This window comes from Poecilia mexicana, unplaced genomic scaffold, assembly GCF_051168715.1.
Source record: "Poecilia mexicana isolate PSO_F unplaced genomic scaffold, ASM5116871v1 scaffold_8, whole genome shotgun sequence".
Lineage (NCBI taxonomy): Eukaryota > Metazoa > Chordata > Actinopteri > Cyprinodontiformes > Poeciliidae > Poecilia > Poecilia mexicana.
Window position 1 is genome coordinate 28,006,762 of NW_028263377.1, and position 13,429 is coordinate 28,020,190.

At 45.7% G+C, this 13,429-nt stretch overlaps 1 protein-coding gene across 5 annotated transcripts in view; it reads left to right on the forward strand.

The window, feature by feature from the left end:
- The first annotated feature begins 5,089 nt into the window (after nt 1-5,089).
- The window catches only part of caskin2b (CASK interacting protein 2b), a 47,185-nt gene continuing 38,845 nt past the window's right edge, over nt 5,090-13,429 (forward strand). For 3 of the 5 annotated variants that reach the window (XM_088007835.1, XM_088007836.1, XM_088007837.1), the window contains exons 1-2: nt 5,090-5,408; nt 8,795-9,010. In XM_088007835.1, the coding sequence (XP_087863961.1) occupies nt 8,917-9,010 (94 nt within the window). In that variant the 5' untranslated portion in view covers nt 5,090-5,408; nt 8,795-8,916. Of the gene's footprint in view, nt 5,409-8,794; nt 9,011-9,030; nt 10,976-11,080; nt 11,308-13,429 lie in introns of those variants that run through there. The other 2 variants (XM_088007834.1, XM_088007838.1) reach the window with 2 other exon arrangements.

Consider the following 13,429-nt stretch of genomic DNA (forward strand, 5'->3'; position numbering starts at 1 on the left):
TTTAGCTTGAGATCTTTCATTTCCTGTCTGAGTTGCAGCGATCCTCTTCTGACAGTTTCCATTATTTGTTAATTAATATTTACTTTTGTTCAGTTTTCTTGCTTTCCTGCTATTGGACCTCATAACAACAGAGGGTTTGAACTATTCCCGCTGTAACAGGTTAATGTTCGTCTTCTTCTGTGGTCATTTTCTGCAGCTGAGCAGAAGTTCAGTGTTTTACTTCAAGTCCAGTAATTAAATCATCTCTTCCTGTTTATCCAGCCCAGCAATCTTTCTGTCTTTGTTACTTAGTACTTACTGTGCCGGCGGCCCTCAGACCGGCTCAGCCGGGTCAGGTCGTCGGCCAGCTGCAGCCCAGGTCTCTGATCTTTTTGCTTTAGCTTTTAGTTCTTTTGTTCCTCTCAGTGACAGAAAATATGTGAAAATGTCCCAGAGGAAACAGCGGGCTGCCCGGAGAGGAGCTTTGTTCATGTTCATGTTGAAAGCCTGTCCCATCTAAGCTGACTTTTAAAATCAGTTCTGCACATTCAGTTCAGGTGTTAAACACGTGTTAAAATCAGTGTTTTAACTGATTTTAACACGTGTTTAACCCTAATGTGTTTTATCTGCTAGGTCAGATTGAGTGATTTATTTTTGAAGAGTAAGAATCCAACGTTACCGCGCATCTGAAAACAAAGCTCACCTTCTGAAACTGCAGACAGTCTTCTGTTAGTCGGACTCTGGGAAGAGTTTTTAGATCAGAACCTGTACCGTTCTGCCTCTGATGCTTTACGTTACCTCAGTGTTTTACCACCCCTAGTGTCCAGAAATGAGTACCACACCCAGGGGGAAGTTAGGACAATTCCAGGGGCCCATGGCCAACAGGGGGCGCTCCCACAAAATATATTTATCGCCCTATAAAAATAGAGAAAAAAATTTGGGGCCCTGTCAGCAACAAAATTAATAATTTCTGTTTTGTTGTTTTCTAATTGTTTTTAACAGTAAAAGTGAAATGTTCCCCCTCCAGAGCAAAAATCCCCCTGGATCTGCAGGAAATGGTTGGTTCCTGCTTGCTGCCTGATGGTGACAGGAATGCTGCTGCTCTGCTGCCAGAATCATACATTCAGGTTTTCAAAGAGAAAAAAGACGAGTGTCAATTTCACAGATGATCTTTTTCATAACAAGCTGTCACAACATGGTGACATCTTTAACAGATATAGAAAAAACCTTTTAAAATTAAAGTTACATTCTGCAGCTTCAACAAAATGCAACAACATACCATTTTTTGAGAAGTCTGGATTGCTTCATCTATATTTTGCATGTTGCCTGTGACTGTTGCTGTGACCTTTCAGCAAACTAAAACGTTTAAGCGTCTGGTGTTCATACAGTTTGCCCAGCTGCATGGAGGGACCAGGTAAAGTTTTTGTCATGAGGCCCAAGATTCCTGGTGGCGCCCCGACACACCAAACACGTCACGCAGCTGAAGTTGGTTTCCGATTCGGGAAATGACTAAAGGGCGATTCCACCTAATTTTTCTCGACCTTCAGCATCTTTAATCTCCTGAAGTTAAAAAACGCATCTAGTCAAAACTGGACTAGATTATTCTGTCGTACTTTCTAAATAATTTGAAACATTGTTTGGTGCATTTAATTTGATCAGTTGGGGAGAAATGCTCTGGCTGTACTCATGGAGAGTCTTGGACATTATTCATCTGTAAACTAATTGTATTATTATTTAAATATTGTATAACAAAGCTTATTATTCCTATGAGCTCCAGCTATTTTTCAAGTGTGTGTGTGTGTGTGTGTGTGTGTGTGTGTGTGTGTGTGTGTGTAGTCCTCTGGACTTGATACCAAGCCTTTTAGCCGAGCCAAGTTACATGGTTAGCAAATTATCCAAATGTACCGTTTGTTAGCTGAGGTTTAGTTGCCTTCTTTGTTTTATCTGTAACTGATAAATACTTCCTTTCATGTTTTGATAGTTTTACAAGGAGTCTAAAGGAAAAAAGTTGAAAATAAAGCCCAAAAACCCCGTCGAGGACTGAATTGTTTCCCAACTCAAGTGTTAGCTGGCTGTCCTGCTCTGTGGAGCGACACATTGTGACGGCAGCATCCCTGCATGAAGAGCATAATAAAGTTTTTTCAGTATTTTATTCCCTTCTATTGCAAATTCTATTTTAATCCATTAAAACGTTTTTAAGGTGTAAATCGGTCCATGTTTTGGGTCTCAGTCAGATTCACTCTATTATTATTATTATACCATTCGGTTCGGCAGAACGGCCCAGAAGAACCGGTTCTTTTTACTGTGGGAGCTGCAGTTCCAATGTCTACCACCAGATGGCAGGAGTGCCTCTGACTCAGCGCTTTCTACAGACTCCAGACAGGAAGCTGAAATACTAAACAACTACCAGTAAACATTTTCCTCATTTGGTCTAAGGTAAACATGTTATCTTATTATTATTATTATACAGTAATTATTTGAGTCTTTCTGACTTTCTGGTTTATTAAATAAATAAAAGCTATTGCTAAAGCACTAACGTCGACTGTGTTGAAATGGAGGCTCTCAAAACAATCCATATATTTGAATCCTCATGTTATTTAAAAAACATGAGGAAACAGCAGTGTAAACAGTATTCACTACTTCAAAATAAGAGCATGAATATATATATAAACATCTAGTTACTTAAGAAATGGTTAATAATCTAAACTTCAACACAGGCGTTGAACTTTATTTCAACGCCTGTTTGCTGTTTTGAAAGTTTACAAAACAGCAAAGAAAATTTTTGCTTTAGATTTTATCTGGAAAATGAATTTAGGTGAAGCTAAGTGCGCTAAAGAATTAGCTCTGCTGTTAGCGCGTTAGCACAAGTGTTCCCACCAATGTTTGTTCCAATTATAATAAAATAAACTCATCGTTCTCTTAAGGTCCGATTTCTCAGCAGCAGAAACAATTAAGAGAAAAATAAAAATCTGATCAAACATTAATATTTCTAAACTTCATAAAAATCTGCACAGCAGCAGGTTTTTCCTCAAATCTGCTCTGGCTGAGGAGGAAACATTGATTCAGACTGGTCACTCTGGGTTGTTCCCAGCGGTTCCGTACTGGGAACAGACCAGTGCAGCAGCTGGACCCTCCTCTTCCTCAGCCAGACCTTCAGCATCATGGACTGGACAGGAAGCGGGCCCTCAGCATGATACCTCCTCCACCATCAGAGCAGTGGATGCGTTCAGGATCTTCTGCTTTGCTGACGGGGGAACATGAAATCCTCCAGTTCAGTGATTTGGTGTCTAACTGGGATTTTCGTTGACTTTCTCTGTTGCTGAACTAATTTTTCCGGACTAGGATGAGATGGTCAGGAAAACCTGGAATAACTTTATTTTCCTTTGACGGTCTCATTAAAACCTGCAGGGAAAGTGACTGGAAGCGGGAGGGAAGGAGTCTGACGGATCTTCGAAGCTCCGCGGAGCCGCGACAACACAACCGGAAGAGGACCGATTGGGGTTTCAAAATAAAAACCTAGTTACATCTTTGGTATGAGAACATAAAATCGGGACTGGGCAATAAATCAGTTGGTACATTATTTTCTGTTTATGAAGATTTACGTTTTGTAAAACTGATATATATTTTTAAATGAATTAGACCACATATGTCAGAGTCAAGGCCCGCGGGCCACATCCGGCCCGCGAGAAGGTTTTTTACGGCCCCTGGGATGATCTTGATTTATTATTAGAACCGGCCCGCAGACCGCAGCAAGACGGCATCCCGTCTGAAAAAAAAATATCTTCCTTATTTGAACTGTAAGTAGTTCTTTAAATGTTCTGTGAGATGATGTACTTACCCATGTATCCATAACAACCGGAACTTTCAATATCCACCAAGTTATTGCCGAAATATACCGTCTATTAAACGAGTGCCCCCCGGATTAATTACACTCTCTGCAGCTGCAGCTGCGAAGTTACCGTATTAACCCGATACTTGCTGGAAAGTGCAACGTCTCCTCTTTCAGAAACCGTTGGAATTTTTCCACTTAGCGCTACGTGTGGCGGAATTACGGTACTGCAAATTTAGATGTGTCGCCGGCGACACATCTAAATGCCTTGACTCTGACATATGTGGATTAATAGATTTTTGCACTTTATTTTATTGTATTTCAATCCAATTATATTTTAAAAATATTTCAGTTGTGTCTGTTGAAAATTAAAGGTTACTGACAGAGCCATAAGAAAATATTGCTTTATTTATCTGATCATATTGGAATATATTTGTTAGGTTTTCAGTAGGTTCAATTAGATTCACTAGACTATATGAGTCATTTAAAAAAATTTCAATGAACATTCGATCAGTCCGGCCCTCGGCTTGTAGCTAAATTTTTTATTTGGCCCTCCGTCCATTTGACTTTGACACCCCTGAATTAGACCCTCTGGGCTTCCGTAGTTCAGTGATGTCAGCCAATCCCGTCAACCATTTTGTTTTCCAGTTTTTATTTGCTTAGATTTTTAATTCAGGTCAAATCCCAGAAGGAATGATTGAAATAATGCAAGTTACTTTAAATATTGTCTGACATTTGTAAATATTATTTTTTTAATTAAGGGGGAGGGAAATCAGATTTTATTTTCATGCTCCATCACCCTAAAATCTTTCTCAGTATGTGTAGATGATGGTTTGTGTTGCTTTAAACTGTATTTTAATAAAAATAAAAACCTTCAATATTGAATAAATATAAGAACAGAAGCCATTTGATTTGAGCTGTTCTTTATTTTATTGTATGGTGGGAATAAAAGTGTAAACATATTTTTCTCTTAACTCCAATGAATGATTTTTAAATACTCATTTTTATTTTCATACGTTTATTCTCATTTGGTGACATTATTTAATTTCTTCAGTTTGGTTTGCATGTTAATAAATTTGATCTGACTCTTATTAAAACTGATTCATATTAAGACATTAATAACATTGAGAGATATGACCTTCGGGCTGTAAATGGGTCAGTCCAGAGAATGGATGAAATATTTCATACACGAATAATTAACCATCGGCTGGTTAAGAGACAGAAATGTTGGATTTTAAAAGCTGAGGTTTTATTTTGAAGGCCTAATCTGGATGCTTCCTGCTGCCTTCAGGCTAACTTGACAGTGTGAGTAAATTCGGGAGAGTCCAGAATGTGGCATTCAGGCAGAGGAGGGGAAGCTGGAGCCGCGGGACCACCCGAACCCGTTTAAAGGAGCCGAACTGGACCTTCAGTCCGGAACCGTGAAGAACCCACAGCCGGTGCCTTCTGGGTCCAGGTAAAGCTCGGGAAAACTGGAACTTTTCTGGAATATTCCCGTTTTCTGGACTCTGGGAATTCGGTCTCCACTTTTCCAGGTCCTGTCGGACTTTTCCCGCGGCTCTTCCCGGGAGTTTGGTGGATTTAAAGTTTCAGCCTGAAGGTGAGTCTTCTTCAAGGTTCCGACCGGGGGTTCTGGCTCTGATTTCAGGGTGGAAAAAGTTCTTTTTGGATCGGGTCTAAGTTCGATCCGAAGGTCGGTTCTGGAGCCTCCATGTTGTGTTCAGGTACCTGAACCGAGTCGTGATTTACAGCAACTCTGCTGGGTTTGGGTCCACAGAAAGTGAAAGTTTTATTTTCTGTGAGACAAAAAGAGACACAGAGGGTTCTGGTTCTGGTTCCGGTCCCAGTAGAGGTTTCTGGATGACCCACAGAGCCCGGAGGACTGACGGAACCGCTCCGTTACATAACAGACTGGATCCGGGATGAAGCTCCGACCTCCTCTTCATCGCGGAGCTGAAGCGGCTCCTGTTGCCGCAGGGCTTGTTGTGGTCTAATTAAAGCATCCTGTCACTTCACCTGTCACAGGTGTGTTTGTGTAAACTACGGAGGCCCTGAGGGTTAAAAAAATCACATTTCACGAGGCTTTAACCAGTTTTTCTTCTACAGACAATAAGTTTTATCACTAATTAATTTAAAAAATGAAATTTATATGAATCAGGACTCATCTTGAGTGAGTATTCAAGGAGATTGGTGGAACGTTGAGTGGAAGGAAAACTGGTAAAGTGGAAACCTGTTGTGGAACATGGATCCTGATTCAGAGCCTCTGCGCCGTTCAGGTGAAGCTCTGATGTGGATCTACCTGGATGGTTTGGACCTTCAGGTTCTGAGTCCAGATCAGGTTCATCTCCAAACTGCTGAAAGGACTTTGCTTCACAATCCAGTCGAGTTTTCGGTTTTGAATGTTTTCCTTCCACTCAGTTTTCTCTCTGTTCACTTTGAACGTGACCAGAACCTTCTGGATAGAAAAACATTTTAAATGATTGTTCTGATGTGAAATCGTTTTGGAAACATGAATATTGATCAACGGCCATTAAAGGCCACTAGTGCCAAGAAAGTTTTAAAATATATAAATGAAATGGAGGATGGATTAAAAAACCTGATTTTACTGTCTGGGGTTTTCGTTCATTGGTTTCTAATCGGTTTGTAACGTTTTCAGCTCTATCGGAGTTTGATTCAGATGAACTGAAGCAGAAACGTTTTGTTGGAATCGCTGCTGATCTGATCTGGGATCATTAAAAACGCTTCTCAACCAGCCTGAAGAGGAGACATGGCTCCTGCTTCCCATGGGCCCACCACCTGTGGGAGGGGCCAAAGGGGCGGAGCGCAGGGTGGGACGGGTGGTGGGAGACGGAGGGGACCCTGGCGATCTGATCCTCGGTTGCAGAAGCTCTTGGGACGTGGAACGTCACCTCTCTGGTGGGGAAGGAGGCTGAGAGGTTCCGGCTAGAAATAGTCGGCCTCACCTCGACGCATGGCTCTGGTTCTGGAACCAGCCTCCTTGAGAGGGGCTGGACGTACTTCCACTCTGGAGTCTCCCACGGTGAGAGGCGCCGGGCAGGAGTGGGCATACTTGTTGCCCCCATCTCGGTGCCTGTACGTTGGGGTTCACCCAGGTGAACTAGAGGGTAGCCTCCCTCCGCCTACGGGTGGGGGGACGGGTTCTGGAACACTGGACCAGCTCTACACCCTCAGCAGGGTCCTGGAGGGTTCTGGGAGTTCGCCCAACCGGTCTACATGTGTTTTGTGGACTTGGAGAAGGCGTTCGACCGTGTCCCTATGGGGCCTGTGGGGGATTCTCCGGGAGTATGGGGTATCGGGCCCTTTGATACAGGCTGTCACATCCCTGTATGACCGGTGTCAGAGTCTGGTCCGCATTGCCGGCAGCAAGTCGGGCTCGTTTCCGGTGAGAGTTGGACTCCGCCAAGGCTGCCCTTTGTCACCGATTCTGTTCAGTACTTTCATGGACGGAATCTCTGACCAGCCGAGGCGTTGAGGGGATCCGTTTTGGTGGCCTTAGGATTGCATCTCTGCTTTTTGCGGATGATGTGGTCCTATTAGCTTCATCAGGTCATGATCTGCAGCTGTCGCTGGAGCGGTTCGCAGCCGAGTGTGAAGCGGCCGGGATGAGGCTCACTGCCTCCAAATCCGAGGCCATGGTCTTGACCTGGAAAAGGATAGAGAGCCTTCTCCGGGTCAGGGGTGACGTCCTGCCTCAAGTGGAGGAGTTTAAGTATCTGGGGATCTTGTTCATGAATGAGGGAAGAAGGGAGCGGGAGATCAACAGGCGGATTGGGGCAGCGTCTGCTGTGAAGCGGGTGCTGTACCAGTCCGTCATGGTGAAGAGAGAGCTGAGTCAAAAAGCGAAGCTCTTGATTTACCGGTCGATCTACATTCCCACCCTCATCTATGGTCATGAGCTTTGGGTCATGACCGAAAGAATGAGATCATGGATATAAGCGGCCGAAATGGGTTTCCTCCTCAGGGTGGCTGGGCTCTCCCTTAGAGAGAGAAGCTCGGTCATCCAGGAGGGACTCAGAGTAGAGCCGCTGCTCCTCCACGTCGAGAGGAGCCAGTTGAGGCTCGGCCATCTGGTCAGGATGCCTCCTGGACGCCTCCCTGGTGAGGAGTTCACGTCCCACCGGGAGGAGGGGAGACCCAGGACACACTGAGGGACGATGTCTCTCAGCTGGCCTGGGAACGGTTTGGGGTTCCTGGAGGAGCTGGAAGAGGCTGGAGAGGGAAGACTGGGCCTCCCTTCTGAAGCTGCTGCCCCCACGACCCGACCCGGATAAGATGGATGGATGGAACCAGCTAAGAGCTGCAAACATTAATCTGATTAATGAAATAATCAGCTAATGTAGAAATCGATTAATCATTAACTGGTAAATGCGGATTCAGCAAAAGACGATCAGCTGAGAGGAAACCAGATAAATAAAATCTAAACATTTTGCTTTAAAAAAGAAAAAGTTCCTTTATCTGTAAATCTGTCGCTGTGAATGATCAAACGCTTCCTAACAGAAAGCTGCTGGTGACTGTCGGACAATAAATGTTGATTTTCTGACTTAAAACAAGAAACTAATTATTTGTTCATGTGCATTTTTAATGTGTCATATCGTTTTAAACAGGTTTAAATAGCCAAAATTTGCATCTATTTTATCCAAATAATCAATCAGAATTGATTAATCTTCAGAGTAGTCAATTAATCGCCAGCAACTGATTAACCAATAATCAATTAACTTTCAGAGTAACTGTCTCTGTTAGCGGTGATCCCACCTGGACCTTCTGGGTTCAGGAGGATTTAAAGATGGCGGTACAAACAGGAACTTCCTGCTCAGCTGGAGGTTTAAATCTCTGCCATCTGGGTCCAAATGTGATCAGTACCAGAACTTTTCCTGCAGTGTTTAAACTCCGGAGACGAGGATGAAGATCAGACTGATGATTTGGTCTTCCTCCTCCTCATCCTCACTGCTGCCTGTCCTCTCTCAGGTCCTTCTGAAGAGGAAGAGGAGGCTGCTACTCAGGATGAAGCTCTGAGGAAGAGGACGAAGAGGAGGAGGGATCCCAGTGAAGCCGGTTCGGTCCGGTCCGACCCGAGGAGGAAGAGGAGGATGGGGAAGGAGCAGGAGCTTCTCCAGGCGGTGAAGAGCGGAGACCTGCTGTCCACCCAGAAGCTGCTGACCCGGCTGAGGACCGGCAGGAACAGTGAGTCCAACGCTGACGGGTCGGGTTCTGGGTTCTGGGTTCTGGGTTTGGTTTTAAATGATGTGAAGTTCTGATTGGACTTCCTGTCGTAGTTTCGGTTCTGGAAGCAGAAAACGTTTTCCAGTTGGGAAGGTTCTGTACCGGGTCCGTTAAAGGCAGATAAAAGTCTGGCTTCAGAATCCAAAACAAGCTCGTTAAAAGGTTAAAGGTCGACAGAATAAAGGTTTAGTTTACAGAATAAAGGTTTAGTTTGCAGAATAAAGGTTTAGTTTACAGAATAAAGGTTTAGTTTGCGAGCCGGAGGGGCTGAGCTGAAGATGTGCAGGAAGCAGAAACTGGATGGATGTTCCATGTTGAATCCATTAAAATGTTCTTTTATTTGTTTCACAAAATAAAACCAATCTGCTTTCTGTCACCTCCATCTTGGATTACAAAAACATTTTGACTCATTTTGGTTTTTCTGAAGCTGACGAGCTTTGCTGGGTTCAAAGGTCACGAAATGAAGATGGAGAAGTTCAGGAACAGCGCTAGTGGGCAGAGCCAGTCAGCTCAGCTGTGAACATTTTTACAATTCTTCACTTCACTGAAAAACTCTAAAAACCTCTGATGGAAATGTGAACGTCGCCGCCTGTCTGCAGAAAGGTGGCGCTGTCTCCCTGTAATGCTCTGTTAAAACACAATGGAGGACGGAGGGAGGTAGAGGGGAACGCGTTAATGTTTTTATTTCAGTCTGGAATAAATCCAGACGATCCTTTGATAAACTGAAGCAGAAATTATTGTTAATCGATCTGGATTTTCCCTCCACCAGCCGCAAAGCACACGGTGACAGTGGGACGAAAAGACTCCCTGTAATGTGAATAAAGCAGCGACCTTTGACCCCCAGCTGATGTTCTGTTGATTCGGGTTCTGATCTGTAACATGGAGGTGAATCCAGGCATTCTGATCCGGTTCTGACCGGTTGCAGCAACTGAACCGAGGAGGAAGTGACCAGTGAAGCTCCAGTTTCCACTTCCTGTTTCTGGAAAAACGCGGCTTCGGAAGCTAAGCTCGCCTGGAGTCGGATTCCCGCCTCGGAGCCGGGATGGAAAAACATTCCTGCAGGATGACATCAGCGGCCGAGTGAGGAGCTGGGACAAAGGCTGGGCCGGGTCGGGGCGGGTCTTCATCAGCTTCATCGGCTTCATCTTCATCGGCTTCATCATCTTCATCACTCTGAAGCTTCCCGTCGGATTCTTCCTGATAGTTTGTTTCTCACGTCATTAAAAGTTTATTTCGTGTTAAAATTCCACTTTTCCTTCAGCTCCTCATTAAATCTGAATCTTTAACACGTTTCTGTGGCAGCAACAATTTTAATGAATAAATTAAAGCAAAACGATCGAGGAAGACGAGGAGGAGGAAGATCGGCTCTATATAAATAAAAATGAACCAGAAGGAGAAAATTAGTGCTGGGACTTGATTCAAATTTTTAATTGAGGGTCAGAAAGTAATTATTCACAAACAATGAAATAAATGAACAATCAGTTCATTTCAAAACCTTTTTGTTGGTGAATATTTTAATAAGTAGATCCGAGCTGAACATCAGACATTTCTATAGCTTTAATTGGACTGAAGTTTAATGTATTAATGTCTATGTAGCTACCGACCGCTACTTCCTGTTTACCATGCGTAGCATCAACATCTGATGACATCACGCTAGCCTGGTTGATCCATTTCAAACAGGAAGTGGAAACACACCTAATTCATATTTCCCTTTTTTTCTTTTTTGCGACATTTTCAACGTGAGCTGAAAGCTAGCGTGACGTTCGGATGGAAACATGGCGGCTGCCGCGGAGCGGAGGAATGCTGGTGTTTCCCTCTCCGGAACGCGTCGGATCGATCCCGACCTCAGGTTCTGATGTGGATCTGTAGGGAGATCACCAAACCATCAGAACAAACCCAAACCAGTGAACAGAACCAGAACTTTCGGTTCGGAACGTCTTTCCTCCACCATTCACAGCTTGCTGAGAGCTAGCACTGCAGAATTTAGCAAGCAAACACCATCAGTTGGACTTCTGACCTATGATCCCGCAGCTGAACCCGGCCTGAAGCTGAACCAACATGGAGTCCAAACATCTCAGCAAGAACCAGACAGGCAACGATTCTCAGCACAACACCTGCACATCGTTTACAGCAGCTCGATCCGATGAAACCCGATCTGCTTGTCCTCCATCTGTGGAACTGAAGCCGGGAGTTTTTGAAGCGTCTGAGCGAGTTTGCCATCATTGACGTGAGAGTTCAGCAGCAGAAGAATCCAGACGGTAAATCTAAACACAGTGATAATGAACTGATGGCACCAGGAGTCAGTGAACGCATCACAGTCCCATTTAATTAGCAGATTGAATGAAAACGCAAAAAACAGATTCATCATAAAATGGTGACAGAACATCAGCAGCGGAGAGGTTTTATTCACGTCTGGTTCTGGTTCTGCTGATATCAGCTCAGGATGAATCCTGACGTTAGTTTGGAAACCTGAACATTTGGACCATTTGGAGTTGCTCCTGGCGCTGGAGCGTTTGTCCTACGGCGCCCCCTGGTAGGGCTACAGGGAACTTGAACAGCCGTGATTTGGGTCATTCAGCGATAAATTAGAGGGAACATGGCGGTTCATTTTTCAGTCACCGTGTTATTAATTTATCTATAAATGTCACAGATTTAAACTGAATATTTAATGAGCTCAAAACTATTAAATTTTTACCTAAATATTTGGCTAGCAAGCTAAATCTTTAGCTCCCCACCATTGTCTTCCTGTCAGCCGTGACCCCTCGGTGACCTTTATGTTGTTTCCATTCCCGCTGTGCGTTCAGGCGTTGGGTCTGTTCGGTTCTGATCCGGCCTCCGTCCTCCCGTTTCCCTCCTGGTCTCTAACCGGGTCAGGACATGGTTCTGTCTGAGGATCTATTGTCAGGGCGAGAAGCCGAAGCGGACCGGGACGTTTCGGACCCGTCAGAATCAGCTGGGAGTCCGGATCCACTGGTCCAGGTCCGTGTTCAGGGAGTTCCCGTCAGGAAGCGAGTCCAGGATGTCTGAGCGCGCGGGGCGTCGCTCTGTAACCCGACCGTGACTCTGGACACGAGGGAGCGGAACCCCCCTCCCCAACATATTTCCTTCCCCAAACTGATTGTTCCTCAGAGCGGGGGGGGCAGATGGGGCAGTAGGAGTGCAGGGGGGGCATTGTTCTGCCCCGGCCCCTCCCAGGCAGCGGCTCACACATGGAGCTGTCTGGAACTGAACACTTCATTCTCTCTGTGTTGGGAATAATGGCCCGGTTCCAGTCCAGATCTGCTCTGATGGAACCGGCCCGGTTCCGGTCCAGAACATCCGACCAAGCCGATCCATCAGAACCATCACTCAGTCTGTTCAGTGCAGAGTGAAGATGGTTCTGACCCAGTAGAACATCCAGAACCTTCTGGGTCTCCCACTGGTGGAGGACTTCCTGGTTTCTGACCAATCAGAGAGCAGAGACATGCCCACTTTCTCTTCTCTGATTGGTTCTGGAGAAAGTGGACCTGGAGGTTCTGTTCAACACATCAGCTCTCCCAGAAAAGGTGGGAGTCACCATGGCAACCAGTAGCTGAGCACTGCCACTCAGCAACTTCCTGTTTCAAACTGAAGTACGGTAGAGAACCGGCCCCTGGTTCTGTTGGACCAGAACCGACTCGTCTGCAGTCCAACAGGGAGGCGATACCACCAGATAAGACGGCGCCGGTCCAGCTGAGTGTTCCTGTGCCAGGTTCTGAAGGCCCGACCTGGAAGGGGACGAGGCGGTACCGCTGCATTTCCAATCGGACCTCAGAGTGACTCCGTCAAACAGCAGCGAGGGAGCCTTCGGTCTCAGAGATCAGAACCGGGTCAACAGAACTGGTGGGCCCTTGAGAAAAGCCCAGATGTTGGTTCTGATCTGGAGGCCGAAAGGAAAAGATCCACAGGTTGAGCTGGACAACCGAGTTTGGTCCTGGTTCTGGTCCCTGGTCCTGGTTCTGGTCCCTGGTCCTGGTTCCAGTCCTGGTTCTGGTCCCTGGTTCTGGTCATAATTCCTGGTCCCTGGTTCCGGTCCTGGTCCTGGTCCCTGGTTCTGGTCCCTGGTCCCTGGTCCTGGTCCTGGTTCTGGTCCCTGGTCCTGGTTCTGGTCCCTGGTCCTGGTTCTGGTCATAGTTCCTGGTCCCTGGTTCCGGTCCTGGTCCTGGTCCCTGGTCCTGGTTCTGGTCCCTGGTCCTGGTTCCAGTCCTGGTTCTGGTCCCTGGTTCTGGTCATAGTTCCTGGTCCCTGGTTCCGGTCCTGGTCCTGGTCCCTGGTTCTGGTTCTGCTCCCTGGTTCTGGTCCTAGTTCCTGGTCCCGGTCCCTGGTTCTGGTCCTAGTTCCTGGTCCCGGTCCCTGGTTCTG